Below are 22,612 nucleotides of genomic sequence, written 5' to 3' on the forward strand. Positions count from 1 at the left end.
GTGTAATTGTAGTGCAGGACAGGGCTGAGGTTGCTGGAGAGAGCTTAGGGTTTAAACCATTATATTTAATTGTATTAGAGCATTTTCTCTGGATGAACCCAGTTTAACACATTATTCTTGGTGACAAAGGAGGTTTCTCTCTACACCCCAGGTGGGACAAGCAGCACAAACCCAGAAAAGGGCAGAATTGGCCTAACAAAGCCTGAGAAACAAGGATAAAATGGCACCATTTGATAAAGGGAAGAAATAGTGAAGGAGTGAGCTGAGAGCTCATCTGGACCACGAGGGCAGAGGCTGCTCCTGACAGCTTTGAAATGCCTGATCTTGCTGTATGTATTGAAGCTTTACAGAACAGAGGTCTTTCCCAATTTTTCCCAATCAAGCACTTATTAGGATGAACTTACATTTCTTGACAAGAACTATCTTCCATTAAACTACACTGACAAGAAGGAGTCATTGTACTAATTGCAGCTTTTTAATCAGTGTTTGATTTTAATCAGTGTTTTTAATCAATTGTAGTCCTAACTGGAGCTTTTCATTGGACAAAACAGTTTTCAGTGTCCTGCTGCCCTGACTGACTGGCCTATATCTATTCTTTTCCTATTTTTCTTTTTTATAATTCATGTTCTTGCTTTTTCCATGCAGTTAAAAGGTGTCAGGAGTTCTGTGGCTCAGCACACTGACCTGAAAGCATGTGGGGTTTTGCAGCGCAGCACATACAAGAAAGGGTTGTGGCTTCAGCTGTGATGGATTATCTGGTCCAAACAAGAAGAAACCATGTACAGATGAGTGAACAGAAAGGCTTTGACACAATCCCAGAGCAAGGCTTTGCCTCCCAGACCTGTGAGAAACAACAGGAGCCTGTGTGTCACTCTGGGGCAGTGCATCTGTACCCTCAAGAGCCCAGCCACAAATACCATAGAACAAACAAGAGAATGAAAGTGGTCACCAGCTCGGACAATTAGTATTTCTGCCAAGTAGGCAACAGGTCCCTCCTCATGATCTTCTTGGTCTGTTGCCAACTGTGGTGGTTGTAGGTCCTGTTTGGATGTCCCTGAAATGAGTAAACCTTGGCCAGGTATGGGACAGTCAGTGCCTGGCCTGGACCTCCGAGCTGGGATTACAAGGGGAGTCGTGGGATGGATCCCTGGTAGGACAGAGATGTCACCACAGCCCCAGTGCCCTGCCACTGCCCCACCTCTGGGGCCCAGGCAGCCCCAGGGGCTGGACCTGCACAGGGACAAGTGGCCATGTGTCCATATGTATCCCAAATCTAAGAAGGACATGGAGCTGCTGGAGCGAGTTCAGAGGAGGCCTCAGAGCTGCTCCCAGGGCTGGAGCCCCTCTGCTCTGGAGCCAGGCTGGGAGAGCTGGGGGTGTCCACCTGGAGCAGAGAAGGGTCTGGGGAGACCTGAGAGCCCTTGCAGTGCCTAAAGGGACTCCAGGAGAGCTGGAGAGGGACCTGGGACAAGGGAAGGAGGGACAGGACCAGGGGGAATGGCTTCCCACTGCCAGAGGACAGAGTCAGATGGGATACTGGGAAAGATTCTTGGCTGTGAGGGCGATGAGGCCCTGGCACAGGTTGGGCAGAGAGGCTGTGGCTGCCTCAGCCCTGGAAGTGATCAAGGTCAGGGGGATGGGGCTTGGAGCCACCTGGACTGGTGGGAGGTGTCCCTGCAGGGAACACTCCGAGTGCCACGGCCCCAGGGCAGCTTTCTCAGCTGACACCACCGTCCAGAGTCTGAAGCAGCAACTCTGCGGCCTGGATGGCATAGAGAGGCACGGTGTGGGGGGCACAGGGAGGGATAGCAAAGCCTGCCTGGCCCTGGCCTCGCCATCCCCCTCCATGCCCTCACGTGTTCCCCATCCCCTCACACACCCAACCCCTCACACACAGCCCCCTTACACACCCATCCCCTTACACACACCCCATCTGCTCACCGCCCCCCATCCCCTCACAGCCCCATCCCCTCACACCCCATCCCCTCACACAGACACACACACACACCATCCCCTCACACACACACACCCCATCCCCTCACACACCCAACCCCTCACACACAACCCCCTTACACACCCATCCCCTTACACACACCCCATCTGCTCACCGCCCCCCATCCCCTCACACCCCTCACACCCCATCCCCTCACACACACACACACACACCCTCCCCATCTCCTCACACCCCTCACACCCCATCCCCATCTCCTCACACCCCCATCCCCTCACACACACACACACACTCACACACACAGACACACACACACACCCCCCATCCCCTCACACTCACACACACACACACACACACACACACACACACACACACACACACACACACACACACACTCACACTCACACACACACACACACACACACACTCACACTCACACACACTCACACTCTCTCTCTCTCTCACATCCCCCCCCCCCCCATCCCCTCCCGCTTCCCGCGCGCGGGTCGCCGGTCCTGCAGCGCCCCCTGGCGGCCGCAGCGCAGCGCCGAGCGGAGGCGGAACAGGAAGAGGAAGCGGAAAAGGCGGGGCCGGAAGCGGCCGGAGGCGACGTGTGCGGGGAGCGGAGCGGGCCCGGCGCGGAATGGAGGGGCTGTACCAGCAAACCAACAAGTGCGTGAGGGGAAACAAAGGGTGTGAGGGGTCTGAGGGGCTGTACCAGCAAACCAACAAGTGCGTGAGGGGAAACAAAGGGTGTGAGGGGCCTGAGGGGCTGTACCAGCAAACCAACAAGTGCGTGAGGGGTCTCGTGTGTGTGTGTGTGGTGTGATAAGGCCATGGGGGTGTGTGAGGGTTCCGGGGGTGTGTAAGAGCCTGTGCTGGCAAACCAGCAAGTGTGTGGAGGGGCCTGGGAGGTGTGAGAGGTCCGGGGGGTGTGTGAGAGGTCCGGGGGTCTCGGAGGGGCCCGGGGGGGTGTGAGGGGTCCGGGGGGTGTGTGAGAGGTGCGGGGGTCTGGGGGGTGTGTGAGAGGTGCGGGGGTCTCGGAGGGGCCCGGGGGGGTGTGAGGGGTCCGGGGGGTGTGTGAGAGGTGCGGGGGTCTCGGAGGGGCCCGGGGGGGTGTGAGGGGTCTGAGCGGCTGTGCCAGCACAGCACAGGTGTGTGGGTACAAACAAGGGGTGTGCCAGCACAAGAAGTGCCTGAGCGGGGCCAAGGGCCACGTCAGCCCCGAAGGGCTCAGCCCGGGCCAAGGGTGACCTGTTAATTAGTTATTAATTACTAATGAATGTGTGTTCATTTACGGGGCTCTCGTTTATGTTGGTGTTTTTGAGCAGTAGGGTTTGAGGATTCGGCTGCCGTGGTTTAAACCACCTCTGGAAGCTCCTTGAGGATAAATCCCACAGTTCCACGGATAATGCTGGTCTGGGGGGGGAGGAGTGGTGTGAAAATTGCAAAACCAGGCAAAGAAAGCATCGTGCAGCTCTGTTATTATTCCATATGGAATCATGTGGAAGAAGCCACAGGATACAGTTAATCCAGCATTCCAAATTTTTGTGATCAGTTGCTGCTTTTTGAAGCTCTTAAGGGAGGTGGGGTGGGGAGAGACTTTCGTGGAGTTGAACCGTGAATTGGATCATCATTTCTGTGTCGTTGAACAGTGATACAGAGTAACCCTGTAGGGAAAAGCAGGACATTCTGTGGAGATCTGGAGCTGCAGATCCCTAACAGCAGCTGTTCTGGATGAGGGGAATAAGGTTGTTGGGTTTCTTTTCTGTGTTGCCGTGTTCTGGGATCATGGAGTGGTTTGGGTTGGAAGGACCATAAAGCTCATCCAGTTGCACCCTCCTGCAGGGACACCTCCCACCAGCCCAGGGGGCTCCGAGCCCTGTCCAGCCTGGCCTTGGGCACTCCCAGAGCTGGGGCAGCCACAGCTGCTCTGGGATCTGAGCAGTCACTGAGCTGTGCTTCTGTTGCAGTTTGTTGTCAGCCTGGGGATACCTTGAATTTGTAACTCTCCTTTCACCCTCTCAGTGAATTTTCTGGATCCTACACCTGGATCTCCAAAGAGGCAGTTTAAGGGCAAGGCTGGGATGCCCTGGAGAAGCTGATTTAAAACAGAACTGTGGAACAAGTGTGGGCTGCAAGATCCTGGGTATCAAATTGGTTCTGTCATTAATCCAAGTACTGCCATATGAAGGTCTGGCTTCAGAAACAATTGTGCTGGAATTGTCAGACAGGACTTGCCCCAGAGAAAGAATCACTAATGTGACCAAACTCTGGTCTCTTAAAGTTTGTTTTTAGACAAGGTCATGGTATTTTTGTAAATACCAAATTTAATCAAAGCCATCAGTGAAGTGCCCTTATTGAAGTGGAATTTGGCTGCTGTGAGGCTGGTCACACCAAGTGTGTCCCCAGGTCCTTCTGTCCCAGGCAGCTCAGCCCAGCTGGGCTCTCTGGGAAACACAGGCAGACATGGGGTGTAATGTTGTCCCAGTCTCCCTGAAATGTGAGGCTTGGTGGCTTGAAACTGAAGAATTTAACAGCCATCAGTGGTTTTTTTTTCAATTTTGTTTCCCTTTGCTTGTCCAGCAACAGTATTTCCTTATAATTTTAAACTTTTAATTTCACTTGGTGCCTCTAATTCATATGTTATGAGACACTGAAAACCATTCCTCATTCCCCTTCTGTGCCATTCTGCCCTCGGTATCTCCCCACTGTCACCTGCAGGCCATGCTGAGCAGCTGGTTCTTGCAGAAAAGCTGTTCTGTGCTTCTCTCCCTGTCTGTTTTTAAACAAAGTTATTTGCAGGTGCTTGTGAATTGAGAGACAGCTCGGGCTGTTGGTGGTCACTGATGGGGTGTCTGCACCGCACACTGTGCTGCTGGTTCCTGTTCTGTTCTTAAAAGTACTTCTCAGTGAGAGAAGCTGAGAAGTGAGGTACTGAAAGGTGATCTATAGCTGTTACTGGCTCTGTTCATTTACCCTCTGTCTCTTGCCAGGCAGGTCCATGAGGTGCAGTCTCACATGGGGCGCCTGGAGACCTCAGACAAGGAGTCCGTGCACTGTGAGTGAGGGGCTGATCTGATGGAGCTTGTGTGCCTTGTCATTGTGCTTACAATCATTACTGGGACAAACTGGGCTCTGGAGTCCTTGTGATCAGCTGCTGAGACACATCACCAGTTAGAAATGCATCACAGTTATTTTGCTCTTTAACTTCCAGAAGGTGATGTTTTGTATGAAGGACAGAGCAGGAAAAGACAGAACAAGAATTTACCTGAGATCATCAGGACATTATAGAAGCACCCACAGTAGGGCTTGCTGTGGGTGCTTCTGTAATGCCCTGATATGGGAGTTCCACACTTTGGTGCTGTGGATTTGGAACTCGTTGTCTGTGGAGGCCCTTCAGCATCACCAAGTTCAAAGCCCCCCATCAGTGCCCTCGTGGAGGTAAAATTAGTGAACACCTTGATGTGGGCAGAGCTGCAACTTCAGAGAATGACTGAGCTGGTTTGTTAGAAGCCCAAAAGCTGATGTGACTGAGGGGTGTTCCTGTGCCTGCCCTGCTGTGTTGTTGTTCCCTCAGCATCCAGCAACTGGCAGCTTCCCCTGAAGATACTCCGTGCAGCTGCTGGGGAAGGGGAAGGGGAAGGGGCTGGGATTTGGTGGGCAGGAGCTCAGGCAGGCTGATCCTGACAGTTCCTGCTGCATCAGAGCCAGAAGCTGCAGTTCCACCTGCCTGAGGGAAACGGGTAGAACCATCAGGTCTGAAATTGCCCCGTGCATTTGGACTATAACCCTGTGCTCATAAATGACTGTAATAATAAAATGCTCTGATGTGTGTGGCTTTTTACCCCAGTGCAGAATTGGCTCATGTATTTTGGACCTGTTTGTGAAGCCTTAATTCCTGCATGAGTCACTAATAATGAGCTTCCTCAGGAACTTCTGAGGTGAAAGGACACTCATTGACTGGGTGCATTTATTACATGCCCACTGACTTCTGTTACTCTAAATATTCTTGTGAAGGGCTGTAAAGGGCTGTAATTACTTTCCTAACAAAATATAACAATTTAACAATCCTAGTTCTGCTACTCCTCCTTTACTACCAGAATCCCCAGATTGCTGTTCCCTGGGTGTGATTTTGAAAATCTTGAAAATTAATATAATTTTTCATCTTGCTTCTGCTCTCTGAGACCATACATTTTACATGGTCAATAAATGAACATACTGATTATTTATACAGATACAAAGATACACATAGTGCTCTAGATATTAGTGTGTATTTCAGAATTTATGGGAAAAAGGATTATCTGTGGCTGAAGAGCAGTAACAGGGGCCAGGAGATCAAACTTGCAGTTTGCCTTTTCCAACTCTGAGCAAATAGGCCCTCCTTGCTCAAAAAATCATGTTATAGTGTTGTTTGGTCTAAGAAAAGCTGCTGTCTCTGTCTGTCTGCTCTCCTGGGTGCTCTTCTGTTGGGTTTAGCTGTGGTGAATGATGGAGAGATGAATTAGTTGCATTTCTGCCTGTAGGTGTGAGTGTTGCTCTTTAGTTGTGTGAGATCCAGGGGCAAACAAAAGGGTTGTGTGTCCTCTTTGCTTCTCTGGCTTCTGCTGAATGTGATTTTCTGGGAGGTGCTGACATTTCATGGGGTAATTACCAGGTGGTTCATGATGCTCCTCTGTATTTCTCTTTAGTCTAAATGTACAGTGAGGGCAAACAGGGTCAGTAGGGCTCGCTGAGGGTTTGCACTGGGTCTGGTCAGGCCAAGGGGAGGGCTCAGGAGTGTCCTCAGTGCTGTCCCTGCAGCCTCAGCTGCACACACGGTGCTGTCAGGTGTGCCAGGGCTCCTGTCCTCGCCTCTGGGCACTGCTCTGGGCTGTGAAACGCTGGACTGAGGCAGGGATAGGGAATGGGGTGTCAGATGGGGCTGTGCCTTGTACCCTCTGGTGCTGTGCAGTGGCTGCAGGACCTGCACCCACCTGGCTCTTTCCCAGTTGTGCCCTTTCCCCACCTCACTGAAGTCCAAGTAGATGAGTTGCTGTGCAGTTTTGTGGCCCCTCTGCTCTTCCTACACAGATTACCAGGAGCAATTGTGATGCAGGTGATGACAGAGGCGTTATTTGTGACCTTGTTTTCCTGTTGCAAGGGCCTCAGCCCTGCTCTGGCATGTCCCTCTGAGCTGTTTGGCTGCCAGTTCTGCCCACTGTGAGTCCTGCCCTGCTCTGTCAGTCAGCCCTGCACTAGGGATGTTTTAACAGCTTCCAGAGGTTTAAATCCCCATCCTTGTGAGGTCCATCCTGGCTTGTGAGAGCCAATCCTGCTGAGGGAACAGGAAGGGGCTGCAGGGGGAATGTGGGAGCCTGAAATCCTAATTCATGGAACTGATAGGGAAAGAGGCTCTGGTGTCTGGAGAAAGCAGGATCTTTCCTAACTCCCTTCTCAGACGGGGAGGGAAAGGTGAGAGTGTTAAATTACTGAGCTAAAGAAGTGGCATTTCCTGATATTTATAGTTCTCACTTATCTGGTTTTCATCCAGTAAGCATTTGCATCTCTCAGGTTTTACATCCAGCTTTGAATGCTTTTGAGCTTTCACCTTCATCAGATTGCAGTTCTTTAATTCAAATCAAATGATGTTTTCATTTTCTTGCAGTAGTAGAAAATGAGATCCAGGCAAGAATAGACAATATATTCAGCAACTTGGAACGCCTGGAAATCCTGTCCAGCAAAGAGCCTCCCAACAAGCGGCAGAACGCCAAGCTGTGAGTTCACCTGCTTTGCTCTGATTGAGCAGGGCAGTCTCTGTAATTATTTTAATTAAATTTATTGAAGCCCTTTGCTTTTTGATTTGTCTGAAACCTTTGTACTCTGCATAACTTACCTCTGTGCTCTGCAGTGGCAAAATTGAAGCACAGAGGCAAAGTCACTTTTCTGCATTTAACCACAGAATCATTAAGGTTGCAAAACCCTCAGAGATCATCAGGTCCAGGCTGGTGATGGAGCTGGAGTCATGGCTCTGTTCTCAGATGACCAGAACATGCACTAGGATGCTTAAATAAAATTCCACTCTATAAGATTATTGGTTTAATGTATTTGTGGAGGTAGGGAGTGAATTTCCTTCAGCTGATGTTGTTGTCTCTGGCTGTTGGTGACTGAAATAGGGAGAATCCTAAAGTGAGCACTGGTTTGAGCAGGAGGTTGGACCACAGACATCAGAACTTGCTGTTCTTAATTAATTCTGTGACTCAGTTATTAATGTTTAGTCCCACAATGCCCTTGTAGATGGTAGGGGTGGATTTCATGTCACCTGTGTTATAGAGGTCAGTATGTGAAGTAGTCCTGGATTTCTTTTTAGAATCCCAGACTCATTTGGGTTGGAAGGGACCTTAAAGATCATCTTGTTCTGACTCTCTGCCATGGGCAGGGAAACCTCCCACTAGACCAGGGTAGTCTGATAATCAGGATAATCTGTTTTCTGGTGTTTATCTGGTAATCAAACGTTAAACATTATCAAATATTTAATTAGAGCCATGGGAGTTCTGGCCATGATTTGTTTCAGCCCAGTGGAGGTGTCTGAGATCTCTCCTGTGTTGCCCACTGACTTTCAAGCTCCTTTTACTAAATACTCAAACTTAAGAACATGGTGCTAATTAATGAAATTTGAAAGCTTTATCTTTTATTTGAAGGGGGGTCATAAAACAGAACCTGTACAAATCCTACCATCTTCCCAAATCTGTGTTAAATGAGGAATAGAGGATACAACTCCTGAAGAGACAAGTCATGGAATAGGATAACTGAGACTTGCCAGTTGGCTCTCCCATGTGTTTATTGCTCAAAATAAGCTGTTAAATATCAGAAATACTTTGAGACAGCTCAGAAATTCTGCTTCACATTCTGTCATTAACCTGGAGGCTAAATAATTGATTAAAATAAGTAATAACCTGTTAAATAATCAACTGTTAGTAGAAAAATGAAGCAGGGAAGTGTGGAATTTTGGCCTGATATTGAATGTCTTGCATCTTCTAGAGAATCAGAACCCATCATTCCTTGTTAATTGATAACACTCCGTTGTTGATAACCCAAAATGCACCAGAAGAGAGCAGTGTTCTCACCCTGTTGGTCCTTTCCAGGAGGGTTGACCAGCTGAAATACGACGTGCAGCACCTGCAGACAGCCCTGAGGAACTTCCAGCACCGGCGGTTCCTGCGGGAGCAGCAGGAGCGGCAGCGTGAGGAGCTGCTGGCCAGGACCTTCACAGCCAATGTGAGTGTGCTGAGCTTCCTCTCTGGGCTGCAGGAGTGCCCTCTGGGACAGCAGCTGCAGGCAGGGCTGGGAGTGCTGCTGGGAGGTCAGTGAGGAAAGGTAGAGAAGAGTAACAACAGGTGTGGAGAGAGTGCAGCCCTCACAAGGAGAGGTCGAGCTCTTAAGAGGCAGTAGGAAAAGGCTCCAGAAGCTGCTCCCCCTCTGTGACCCAGTGCAGTTCCACCAGGCTTCCTAGAGCAGTTGCAGAAGGGTGAGTGAGGTAGGTACCAAAGTGTACATTTTACTTGGACTTGTGTCAGATCCTGGGATCAGTAGAAAGCCTGACTTTATACACCTCCCTGGCAGCTTCTACTTACCCAAATACAAATCACACAGCTGGAGCAAAGCCCTTCTTTTTTGCCTAGAAATGAGTCAGAAGTTTATAGTAACATGAATATGTTCTACCTGTTCTTGTTAATCTTTGTTCTTCCACTGGGAAGTCCCCCAGCACAAATTCCTAGAGGAATTTTGCTCTAGGTAATGTAGGTTTACTTTCAGATCTCATTTTTCTGCAACTGAAAAGTCAGTTGTGGTTTTATTTGTGGTGTTTCTTTGTTTTGTTTTTTTTTAATCATTATTATTTTTAAAATGTTTTTCTTCCCTTCTCCCCCCCCCCTTTTCTGTTAAAGGCACCTCCCATAACATCACTATGTGTGTTGTCAGTCATTGTTAAGACAAGGAAGAATGAATGTGTGGGATCATATTTGCCTGAGATTTGGGCAGTTCCATGCACTTCTCAAAGCCTCCCAGAAAGATAGTCTGCTATTTTACTGGCTATTTCAAAATTATAAACAAGACTTGAACACTGAAATCTGAAACCTGATTTATTTTTAAACACTTTGGTGTTCCTCTGCAAATAGGGACAAGTTTTCCTACAGGAAAATTTCACAAATAAAACGTGTGTAACTGGAACAGTTTTAGAGCCATAGCAGGCTTACAGAAAAATACAGAGCAAATTGGGTTTTTTTCTCCTTCAGATATTGAAAGGTGTTTCAGATGAAAGAAACTACACAATTATTTTGTGTTTCTTTTTAGCCTGCTACAACAATATGACTAGAATGGTGCTTTAGAAGGAAAATGATGATTTATTTGTCAGTTGTTGTCTTACTTTGGTTACACAGTTCCTATTCACATACTCCCCTATTCTGTTAAATGGAGATGTCAGCTGAGTGTTTGAGCATCCTGAGTAAAGCACTGTGACATCCAGAACAGTTTTTGGAAGCTGTTCTGAACGTTTGGCTTAATGCAGAGTTTAAAATGGTCTTATCTTTAAAGCCTCCCCTGTACCATTCTGAAGAAAACCACAAACAGCAAATCAAAGCTCTGGTGCCATCCCATCTCCTTGGAAAGGGAGTCACAAATCTACTTCCATATTTTTACTGCTGCCTTATAGTATATAAAAAAGCCCCCTTGTACAGGAAATGAAATCCCTGCTGATTTGAAGGTGATTGAATATGTGGAATAAGAGCCACTCCTGTGCCAATCCAAGTGCTCTGCCCTCAGGCTCCTGGGCCCAGAGTGGGCTTGGCCTCAGGGGCTCAGGGGTGTGTTCTGTCACAGCCTCTTCACACAGGACCTCCTGGCTCCACAGCTCTCCCCTTGGCCCTCCCTCCTCTCAGTCAGCAGAGCCCTTGCCCAGGCACTGCAGCACCTGACACTGGATCCCACTGGGTGGGATCCCACTGGATCCCATTTTCATATCAACTTTTGAGGTTTTAACCAAAGACTTGACTCAGAGCACATTCACTGATAGAACCTGTGTGTAACCTGCATCTCACAGGCACAAGCAGCATGTTCAGCAGCTCCAGAAAGGAATTCTGCCTGTGTGTGGTTCTTGTTCTGGGTACCTGGGAGCAGGTGATCAGTTCCCACACTGACCAGTATCACCATTCCTGCTCTGAAGCAGTGTGGGAGCAACGTGCCATGTCCTTGCTCCCAGGGCGGAGTGGTGTCCAGAGAAGATTGAACTGGAGGCCTTTGAAGACACAAGTGATCACATCCTCTGCCCTCTTGTGCAGTCCAGATTAGAGTTTTATTCCATTGTTTCCATTTCAAGATTCCTAGTTCTTAGTTGAAAAAATGCATCTTTTCTGGAAAAAACATGAAAAATGTTAATTTTTAATTATTTTTTTCTATAAGGCCCTGGCTGATGAGTGAGGTAGATCTCAGGGAACCAGGCCCATGTCTGTGTGTCCTCACTGCCAGAAATTTGCACCATGTTGTAAATGTTTAGAAGGTCATCTCCAAACACTGTTTTTCAGACTTTTTGTCGCTCAGAAATATAGTGTGAAATCTTCCCCAAGTCTTTCACTTGCAATGATCCAATGACTCCTTGTTAAACACCTTCTGTAGCTTTGATGTTCTCTCTTGCAATACCCTCTCCTGCATAAATCACAAACTGAGATTATAAAAATTCTCTGCTCTTAAGCTCTTTGTCTTTGAGATCTGATTGCAGTGGAACAGCTGATCAGCTTTGCCTTTTGGCTTCCTCCCTGTCTTCTCTAAATTTTTTCACTCAATGTTGCACTTATTGTCCATTGGAAAAGCTGTTTTGCAGCCCGTCCTGCACCTGTCCTGCTGGGTGTTGTGCAGGGTGTGTGTGCATGCTGTGTGTGAGCAGGTAACCGAGTCCCTGCCTCTCCCCACAGGACTCTGACACCACCATCCCGATCGACGAAACCTTACAGTATAACGAGTCCCTGCAGAGTGCCCACCGAGGCATGGATGAGCTTATTGGCAGTGGCACCAGCATCCTGCAGGGCCTGAGGGACCAGAGAGTCACACTAAAGGTGGGGCATTGTTTTTCACCAGCAAGACCCCACGTTTTATTGTGTTTATGATGACCAGGCTTTGGAAAGTCAGTACATAACGTTGTTTCAGTGCTTCAAGCTGAGGATGCTGGAAAGGCCCAAATTTTTATGAATCTTTTCATTTTATTACCTTGTGAGTAATATCTTGAAAGTCTTTCTGGGGCTGCCTTGCCTTCCCCTGCAGGGCAGTGTCTGGAGCTGAATGTTATGTTTTATTCCTTTACGTTTGTTTTCCTTTGATTGATTGCTGGTTTTTGGTTCAGTTCAGAAGGGGCAGTCACTGCCTGGCAGGTGTTGGTCAGATGAACATCACTCAGCAGCCACAAAGCTGGTGTAAAGTTCTGGCATGTGAGATCAGTAATAAAGATAATGCACCTCAGTAATGAAGATAATGTACCTCAGTAATAAAAGCAATGCACCTCAACATCCCCTCTTCCCCAGACACTGCTGATTTAAAAGCAAATATTTGTCTTTTATCTTAAAGACTGTTCAAAACGATGCTAAATTTTGAGGAAATAGCGCAAAGTACAAAAATCTTTTTATTGTGTGTGAAGAGAAACTCGATTTCTGAAAAATGTGGGGAAATCCTTTTGTGTTTTATATTCATCTGCTGATGTGGATAACTGCTGTTGCCTGTTTTGGGATGCATCTGCCAGAAAATTTAGGCATTTTTAGTGACAGGAATTGCTGTTTTGGTCAGGACTCGAATGTCCATGGTGTGCCAGGCGGTGGCAGCCTGGCCTGGCCTGCCCTGCAGCTCCCACAGAGGAGCCACATACACCTGTGGGTGGCACGGGCACTTTCCTGCCCTGATCCCAGAGTTCCAGGTTCCCTGGTGTTCCCAAAGCCCTGGCCAGGACCAGCACAGGGCATAAGACAGAGCAGTAGCTCCTTTCCTACTCCATAGGCTGGTGAGCAGTGTCTGCACCCACAGATGTTCTGTGGAGGCAATAAAGCAGAGTTTGAAGGCAAGTTCTTTCTGAGATGAGGTTTAACTTCTTAGTTCAGGTCACTTGTTCACTGATCTTGTGAATATATTTTTTTTATACAAAGTCAGTGACTAGAAAAACTTGGAAGAAAACTTAGTGGGGTAGTTCATTCATTGCAGAGAAATAGTGTCCCTGGGTAGTCTGGGCACAGGACTGTGAGTGAAAGGAGGGGTTCTGCTACCAGCTCATGAGGAGGGAGGCTGCAAGGTGCTGGGAGAAGATTTGGTGTTGTAAATGCTTTCTGCAAAGAGTACCTTTCTTGAAGGCCCTGCATCCCCAGAGGATTACAGACACTGGTTGAGCACTGGGTAACTTTGGGGGCTGAACCCATTGGCTTGGGCTGAACCCATTGATCCAATCATCAATGTCCCTGTGCCACACACAGGGAACTGCAATGGATTCTCCAGGCTGAGGTGGCACTGGTTCAGGGTCATCCCTGATGAGTGCTGGCTGAAGCAGTTGGATCCCAGGGAAGGAGCTGCTTTCCATTGCAGGCCAGAGCTCACCCACAGCAGGGCAGTGCCACAGAGGAGCCTCGGCAGGACCTGCTGCCCCAAAGAGATGAGAGGAGGTGCTGGTTGTTCTTGTGGTACCAGTCCTGGCTGGCTGCTCCTGCTGGTTGAGGGCAGGGATGGGCCTGGTTCTGGTGGGATGATTCTGGGGCTCCTGCAGCCCTGACTGTGCCCCCGGGCTGTGCCCCGGGCTGTGCCCAGGTTGTGCCCCCAACTGTGCCCCCGGCCGTTCCCCGGGCTGTGCCCCCGGGCTGTGCCCCCGGGCTGTGCCCCGACCGTTCCCCGGGCTGTGCCCAGGCTGTGCCCCCAACTGTGCCCCCGGCTGTTCCCCTGACTGTGCCCCGGGCTGTGCCCTGGGCCGTGCCCCGTGCCGTGCCCCGTGCCGTGCCCAGGCTGTGCCCCCGCTGCCTGTGCCAGCCGGGGGTGATTTGGGGCTGCTGTGCAGCAGGGAACTGTTGGATGTCTCTGCCCATGGCTGGGGATGGCCTGTGCTTTGGGGCTATACAAGTTCTTGTGTTTTCAGGGGGATATATTTCTTCTTCCTCACAGATGAGGAAACATCTCTTCATGTTTCTCCTTACACAGTTTTTCTTACAGTGACAAAGACTTTGTTGCCTTTTAACTTCTGGCAGAAGCAGCTGATGTAGAGACAGCTACAGAAAGAAATGGGTTAATGTGGAATCACAGAATCCTAGAATTCTCTGAATTGAAAGGGACCCCAAAGGACCATCCAGTCCAACCCTGACCCTGCACAGACACCCCAACAATCCCACCCTATCCCTCAGAGTGTTGTCCAAATGCTCCTGGAGCTCTGGCAGCCTTGGGGCTGTGCCCACTGCCCTGGGGAGCCTGTTCAGTGCCCACCACCCTCTGGGGGAAGAACCTTTTCCTGACATCCCACCTGACCCTGCCCTGGCACAGCTCCAGCCCTTCCCTGGGTCCTGGCACTGTCACACAGTTCACATAGATCAGACCTGCCCCTCCAGTGCCCCTCAGCAGCAGCTGCTGACCCCACTGAGGTCTCCCCTCAGTCTCCTTATATCTACCTGAACAGGCCAAGTGACCTTGGCTACTCCTTGTGTGGGCCTCCCAGACCCTTCACCATCCTTGTGCCCCTCCTTTGCACACTCTGCCTTTGTTCTCTGTAACTTTGTAGGTATCTAGTATGGACCAAGTATTCCTGGATGGTCACTTTAACTGTTCTGGAATTACACAGTTCCACTCTTCCATGATTGCAACAATTGAAGAGTTTTTACTTTTTATCACTTGCTTTTATTTTAAAGCTTCATCTTTGGTTTCCCTTCTCCCAGCAAGGTTTGTTTTTACGTGAGGCAGCGTGAAAAGACTCTGCAGAGACAGGGAAGTGCTGAACCCGAGAGCAGCATGGAGGGGGCTGATGTGAGGTGTGGGAAATGAAGGGGGAAATGAGGTGATGTATTACTGGAGAGACACAACCTGAACTCAGCAAAGGGCCTGAGTACCTGCACAGCCTTGAAGACACTGTCATTTGGCATTGTAGGCCCGTGTGTTCTGCGGATTAAGAGACTGGGCATGTGTGTCTGATACAGCTGTTCTAAATTCTGTCCTTGGAGGGATCACAGCAATTCTCCATTTTCATATATGTACTCTTGTGAGACCAAAGATACAGGGGACTAAAGAAGAGGAGCTGAAGTCTTTATTTCAAGGCCAAAAAGCCTGGAGTTGAGCACTGTGGTGGGAATCTGTGCTGTTGACCTGGCTTAGAGGTGAAAGCAGTGTTCAGTTTCCTGAAGAGGGATGTTCTGTCAAGGATGACCCAGAAGTCACTGTGGGGGACAGTGTCCATTATCCCTGGAGTGACAAGGCCCCTCCTGGCAGTTGCCCCTGTGTGCACACAGCCTTCAGGTTCTTTCTAGACAGTGTCTGGAGCAGGACCAGGAAAACTTACTCCTCCCTAGGGAGTGCATTACTCTGAGACACTGTATTGTGTGTTTGTCCAGACAGATTGTTTTGTGTCTTTAACCACATTCCTGTTCACGTGTGTGAATTAATTAATGTCAACATCCAGCTGTTTCCAGGCTCCTGTGGCCACCTCCTGTCAGGTAGTTGGCTCAGGGAAGTTTTGTGGGTCAGAACCCATCACTCACCTCCCACGATGAAATATTCTGGGCCTGTTGAATAAGAAGTGTCTGACCATGAGGTTAATGGTGTCCTTGGTGTGTTTTTGTTCTCAGGGCACTCACAAGAAGATCCTGGATGTGGCCAACATGTTGGGCTTATCCAACACAGTGATGCGGCTCATCGAGAAACGCGCCTTCCAGGACAGGTTCCTGATGCTGGGGGGCATGGCTGTCACCTGTGTCATCATGTTCCTTGTGGTGCAGTACCTCACATGAGCTGCTGAGCACCTGCCAGAGACAGTTTCCTTTGGAGCAAGATGGACTGTCTCCAGGCTGGAATTCCCTCTGGGCGCTACTTTGGATGAGCCCTTCCCATGGACTTCAGAGTTTACAAATCCCACCTGGACACGTGTCATGTGGAAAGCACGTCAAGAACTGGATGTGTCTGAGGACACTGTCCTTGAGAATGGCCCTGTAAAAATAACCCCTTGGCCTTTACTGCTCTCACCTCTTGGCTGCAGGTGTGAGGATCTGGTTTGTAGGAAGCAGAAGTGAACACTGTGCCCAGCAAGGCAAGGCAGGAACATCCCTTTGGAGACACAGGGAAAGGAGGATGCCAAGCCAGAGGATCAGATGCAGTGAATCTCTCCTGTGCTGGCCAGAACTGACCCTGAGCTCTGCACGTGGCAGTGCAAAAATGGCACAGAAAACTTCACAGTGTTCATGGGCAAAAAGAGTCAGGAAGTGAAGGGTTCCCGTCTGTGGATCCCCAGTCTGCTTGGAGGAGGAGGGTTTGTGGGGAAGGGGCTTGGAGCATGGTTAAACCTCAGTGACCTCTACACACAGCATTAGCCAGCACAGATCTCCCTGGCTCAGGCTGCAGTGGTGCTTGGCTCTCCCCAGGGCTGGTTGGTACCTCTTTCTGCAAAAAGCTGAATGCTGCACTCCTGCCTCCTCCAGGCAGGTGCACATCCCTGGGCCTCCCACCAAAACCAGCCTCCAAAGCTGGGGGACATTCCTAATGCTGGTGCACATTACCCTGGTGGGCTGTGCTCCTGCCCTGAGGTGCTGGGTGGGTGTTGGGCTCTGTGGCTGGTACCTTGGGGTCAGTGGAGCAGGTGAGTCCCTGTCCTCCGATGGAGGTGTGGGATTGTTCATGGAGCTGGAATGGACTCCCTGCTGTGCTCTGCATCCCAGTGCCAGTGGGCTCAGCACAACAGGCCTGTCCCTGACAATCAGCTGTGGTCAGGAGGTTCCTCAGGTTCTGTACTTTGGGGTGGTCACATCCCCCATCCTTGGGAAGGGTGTTCTCTGTGTTACCTTTGCACCTGTGGAGTTACTGTGACAGACACTCACACTGTCACCCCCAGGATGGGGCTGCCTGGGGCACATCTGGCCTGGGATGTTCCCTGTGACAGTTCAACCCTGAGCTGGGAAATGCCTCTGTCCAGTCCAGCACTGCTTTCCCTGCAGCCTGGGGAGTCTGTCAGAGTGGCCATCCTGGGATTTTGCACACCATCCATTTCAGTCACCCCTCAGATCCGTTTCCATCCCAATGTGTCTGGAGCATTCCCTGATGTCTGACAGCAGCACAGAGGTGTCATAACCAGATGGTGTGGCCTTGTGCTGGCAATTCCTTGTTTTCTGTCTGGAATGGTTGTGGGTCTCTGGATTAGTAACAGATCACAAGTTCTGTGTCCTGTCCTTGCTGCACCAAGCTTTGCTTTTATCATGTAGCTTGTTGCAAACTGGAAGAAACGGTTTTAATTCCAAAAATGAAGTCAGGGGTCTGGTGTGCCCAGCTGGAGCTGCCACAGGCTGTGCTGGAGCCCTGGCAGGCACCTGGAGTGATCAGGTGCCCCAGCCCATGGGCTTCTCCGTGTGCTTGATGTGTCTGAGGTGCTTCATGCTCTTTGTGCTCCCCAAGGAGCCCCATGGAAACACTTCAGCAGAGCAAGCATGGAATTGGTTTTCATTTGAGCCTAAGAGAGGAGGGAATTAAAAGGAAAAAAGGAATTGTGCAGTGACAGAGCATGTCTTGCTCTAAACCTTAAATCCTCATTTATCTTGAGTTTATTTTGATACGAAATCTGATGGATTCAGCCTGCAGTGCCCTTGGAGTCACCTGGGAGGGTGGCTGGGCACTTCTGATGGGTCCCTGGCAAATCTCTTTTCCAATGAAGTGCTCCAATTCCACTTGATTTTACAGTGTTGGGGTTCAGAATTTAGGGCTGTCATTGTTTATGGTTTCTGTAGTTGTAACTTGGTGTAGGAGGATTTGTTTTACACCAGGGCAGGACTCCAGCCTTTCTGTTTCCTTTTGGGCTGTGGGAGGAGCCATAAAATATTTGGAACTGGATTTTTTTTTCTGAGCCCAGCTTATTTCAGATGTTTTCCTGTTGATTTATTTTGCCCTCCAGAGTCTCCTTGTCCCTGCACAGGCTGATTTCCCCTTGGTGAGCCAAGTGTCAGTGCTGTCCCCTGCATCCAGAGGTGGATGTGGGGCTTGAAGGAACCCCCTGGAGAACTGGATTTGATGATGTGCGACTGCAAACGTTTGTACTGCATGGAAGGTCCAAGGTAGACTTGGAAATCCAAGTGCTCTCAGGTGGTTTGTGTAAAACCCCTAAAAAGCCTCCACTGCAGTGGGACACAGGTGGGATCAGGGTCTCTGCTGATGGGAATGAGCTGGACCTGGAGCTCTGCTCTCTGCTGGCTGCTTGCTCACGTTGCTGCTGTAGTTCTGTGACATTTCCTTCCTTCCTAAAGATCTCCCTTCTGCTTCCCACCCGCTGTGACATGAATTCCAGCTCTGGGATGAGCTGCTCTCTCACGAGGGGACACTGTGGGAATCGAATTGCCTCTGAAAAACTTTTTATCAGTATTTTATACATAAAGGAGCAAGGTTGGGACACGACATGATTTATGTGATACTCCGGGAATAAAGATCATTTTCAGCCAAAAGGAAGTTTTTTACCTTGGACCACCACTTTGGGGGCCCAGATAAAGCAGCAGGACCGGTTCAGTGTTGTCTGAAGGGCAGCCTGGGCTGATCCAGGAGCCCTGTCCCAGTTCCAGGGGGAAGGGAAGCTCCCAAGAGGTGGGAGCAGGGGCAGACAGCCCGGAGTGGGATTGGTGCTGCTCTGGGATCAAAGCCAAAGCTCCACTGGCACTGATACCAGGGAGGGCTGAGGTGGATTGTAGGAATTGTCAGCAAAGACCCCCCCAGGGCTGGGGTTGCTCCTGGGCGAGTGTCCCGCTGTGCCCACCCAGGAAGGGGTGTGGGAGCGGGTCCCCTCGGGGGTGAGGACACGGGGCAGGACCAGCTCTGCAGGGGGGTGTGAGGGGGGAGTGTGGAACAGATGGAAACACACTAGGAAGCAAAAATCAGGAGCTGTGTGTGGGGAGAGATGCGTGAGGGGCAGGGAGGTGGGGAAGAAAGGAGGGGAGGGTTTGATGCCGGTTCACGGGGGGTGGAGGGCCATGGGCTGGGCTGTGGGGGAGAGAAAGGGTCTCAGTCGGGAGTGGGTCCCACCCACTGGTTGGGTGGAGTGTGAGCGTGTCTGCGCTGTGCTGGATCTCACTGGTGGTGACACCAGAGACTGGTGCAGCCCCGGAGCTGGTGGTGGCTCAGGAGTGGGGTGAGGGGGAGCTGGTGCAGGGGCATCCCCAGGCCCCTGCTGTGCTCTGCCCACTCCCCCTTGGGCACTCAGAGGGGCCAGACCTTCCTCTCCCACTCCACCTGCCACTGGTGCAGGTGGGGGGCTGCAGACCCCCTGACTGGCTCAACCTTCTCTGGGTTCTAATGAAGAGCAGTGAAAGAAAAACTCAGGAGGGCAAAATGTAGCTGTTGATGAAAAGATTGTGGATTTAAAATGGGAGATCAAGGCAGTGGATTATCTTCCTCTTGCTATTAAATTCTGTTTTGAAGTAATTCCAGTTCCCCACAGCTACAAAACACTTATTAAATGAGAAAATATCCAGCAAAGAATGCAGAAAGTCATCAGTGCTGTAGGTCTGAAGTGGATGCAGAGTTGGGATCAGCCTGTGGGGGTGACAGGTCTGTGCTTTGTCCCCTCCAGGGTGGGCCCCTGAGGGACTTCATACCTGAGCAGCAGCTCAAGCTTGGAAATGGAACTGATGCTTTGAAGGTGGGACTGTGTGTGGAAGGAATCCAGGAGGGTTGTATGTCCTGGTTTCAACTGGGATAGAGCTCATTTTCTCTCCAGCAGCTGGGCCAGGGCTGTGTTTGGGATTCAGTGTGGGAATGATGCTGATAACACCCCAATGGTTTGTGTTTACTCTAAACCAAGGACTTTGCAGTTTCCCAGGCAGAACAAAGGCAAAAGAAGCCAGGAGGGAGCAGGGCCAGGACAGCTGGCCTGAACTGGCCAGAGGGATATTCCACACCACAGAGTGCCATTCCCACTATATAAACTGGGAGCTGACTGGGAGCTGCAGTTGCTGCTGGGGATGGTCGGTGGGTGATGAGTGATTCTATTGTGGGTAACTTGTTTCTCTTCGGTTTTATTCCTTTCTCCCTTTGCTTTTTAAAAATAAGTAAAGAAATAATCAAAAATAATTATAGTTTCAATTATTAAACTGTTCCTATCTCAACCTACAAGTTTTACTTTTCCCCCTCGGGCGTTTCCCCCATCCCACCAGCCAGGGCAGGGAGTGGCTGTGGGATGTTTATTTCTAGATGGGGTTAAACCACTTCTAAACCTGAGAGGGAGAAGCTTTGAAACAGAGACGAATTGGTATTTGAGCAGTTAAACCCAGTGAAATGGGGGTAGAGACTCGAGAGGGAGATAATGAGTGATAAGAGATGACGGTTGGGTGGGACAGAATTAATTTAGCAGGAAGATGGCACAGGTAAGTACCAAAGGATGTTTGTAGTTGGCCAGGAGCCAAAGCCTGCTCTGCCTCTCCCTGTACACTGATTCTTCATGTTAACCCTCGAGTGCCTGAGCACAACTGGCCTGTGTGAAGAATCGACCTCCTTCAGTGCAAAACACAACCAAGGACCAGAGTAACAACACTGGATGGCTCAGCTGGAGGAGAAAAACGTCTCCTCCTGGGCCAGAGCAGGACCCACAGCTGGAGGTGTCACAGAATCACAGAATACGCTGGAAGGGACCCACCAGGACCATCAAGTCCAACCCTTGGCCTGCACAGCACCATTCCCAAGAGTCACACTCTGTGCCTGAGAGTGCTGAGGTTTCCCAGTCTCTGCAAAGGCTGCTCCTGCCCACTCTTGTCTCCCAACCCCTGCAGGGGAAGGAGCCTTTCCCTCCCCAGCCCCCTTAGCTGTCCCTCCACCCACCGGCTCCAGGTGCTGCAGTGCCGAGGGATTCCTGCCATCCCGTGGGACCCCTGGCATCCCGAGGGATCCCTGCCATCCTGAGGGATTCCTGCCATCCTGCTGTTCCTCCCAGCCCTCCTTTGCCTGGCATCGTTGAGCTGCTGTTCCACCACTGTTGGTTATCTTTGTGCCTGGGCTTAGGGTAGGGAAAGGCCAAGAGCAAAGGACAGGGAATGGGGAATAAACCACAGGGAGTGGGATCAGAGAACAGTAAATTGTATCCAAGTTCTGGAAATGGGCAGCAGAAATTACAGCCCAGTGGGAATGGAAATGGTACCAGAATCCCAAAACACAGGGCAAGGATATTGTCAGAGACCTTGCCTGTCTCTGGTGCCCTGGGCTAGGACGAAATCTCTCCACTGAGAGCAGAAAAGCCAAGGCACAGATGGAACAGCACTTGACAAAAGACAGGTCAGAATGGAAAGGCCAAGGCCAGTTTACCCTTCCCATAAATGAGAGGATGGTGAGCTGGGGCTCTTCAGCCTCGAGAAGAGAAGCTCCAGGGGGACCTTAGAGCCCTTCCAGTGCCTAAAGGGGGCTTATAAAAAAGAGGGAGAGGGACTTCTTAGGTAGACAGCGACAGGACTAGGGGGAAACTAAAGGAGGAGAGATTTAAATATTAGAAGAAATTCTTGGCTGTGAGGGCCATGAGGCCCTGGCACAGGGTGCCCAGAGAAGCTGTGGCTGCCCCATCCCTGGAAGTGTCCAAGGCCAGGTTGGACAGGGCTTGGAGTAACCTGGGCTGGTGGGAGGTGTCCCTGCCCATGGCAGGGGTAGAATGAGATTTTTTAAGGTCCCTTCCAGGCCAAACCATCCATAATTCTCTGTTCTCCAGTGGAACCCAGCCCTGGGGAGCACAGCAGCACCATGGGGGTGTCCTGGCCATCAACCCTTTGGGGGGAGAACATTGTGCAGAAGCATCCACTGACCCCAGGGCCAGAGCTGAGCTCGAGGGCTGTGGCTCCAGGACTAGCACACCCCGCATGGGGGACTTGGCACAGAGCAGAGCTGCTGCTCCACGGGGACAGTCAGGGGTGGGGAGACCCTTGGACACCACACAGGGCTTGGGGCACCTGAAGAAACAAGGAGCTGCAGTGCCCAGGCTCCCCAGCACAGAGCACTGTGCTCAAAGGGAAATGCTGCCTCTCCTCCCCTCTCATGAGCCACCAGAGACTGCTGGACACAACCACTTCTATCCCCAATTTCCACACAGGTTTCTAGTCAGACCAGTTGTATTTCCATGGAGCTGGTGGCTCAGATAAACTACAAAACTCTGATGGAAACCAGACAAGCACCTCAGTGTCCTCTTGAAACTTCCCCTGTTTGGAGTTGTGTGTTGCAAGGAACTCAAGAGAAGTTTCATTATGGAGTGACTGTAAACAGCTCACACACAGGAGACAAAGTTAAGGCCTAAGGGGACAAAGGCTGTGGAGCTGCAAAGCTGAGCTCAGGATGCTCTCCAGGCAGTTTCTGAAATGACAACATGGTTTAAAACCCAACATGAACACTCTCCATACCCTGAACAGACAAACTTGGACTCCAACAAGATAAAAAAGAAAGTGCACGCACAGAAAAGTTTGGTTGCTCCAG

At 50.3% G+C, this 22,612-nt stretch overlaps 1 protein-coding gene across 5 annotated transcripts; it reads left to right on the forward strand.

The window, feature by feature from the left end:
* The first annotated feature begins 2,540 nt into the window (after positions 1 to 2,540).
* Positions 2,541 to 18,016, forward strand: GOSR2 (golgi SNAP receptor complex member 2). 5 transcript variants are annotated; one of them, XM_071577522.1, is made up of 6 exons: positions 2,541 to 2,623; positions 4,952 to 5,012; positions 7,599 to 7,707; positions 9,076 to 9,208; positions 11,896 to 12,036; positions 15,772 to 18,016. In XM_071577522.1, the coding sequence occupies exons 2-6, from the start codon at positions 4,973 to 4,975 to the stop codon at positions 15,931 to 15,933; spliced, it is 585 nt and encodes a 194-aa protein (XP_071433623.1). In that variant the 5' UTR covers positions 2,541 to 2,623; positions 4,952 to 4,972; the 3' UTR covers positions 15,934 to 18,016. The 5 variants fall into 5 exon arrangements, with proteins under 5 accessions (XP_071433623.1, XP_071433621.1, XP_071433625.1 ...); XM_071577520.1 differs by having other exon boundaries at positions 2,543 to 2,623; positions 4,948 to 5,012; XM_071577521.1 differs by lacking the exon at positions 2,541 to 2,623 and adding an exon at positions 2,724 to 2,743 and having other exon boundaries at positions 4,948 to 5,012.
* Positions 18,017 to 22,612: the final 4,596 nt, after the last annotated feature.

The sequence above is a fragment of the Pithys albifrons genome, chromosome 25, assembly GCF_047495875.1.
Source record: "Pithys albifrons albifrons isolate INPA30051 chromosome 25, PitAlb_v1, whole genome shotgun sequence".
In the NCBI taxonomy this organism is placed as follows: domain Eukaryota; kingdom Metazoa; phylum Chordata; class Aves; order Passeriformes; family Thamnophilidae; genus Pithys; species Pithys albifrons.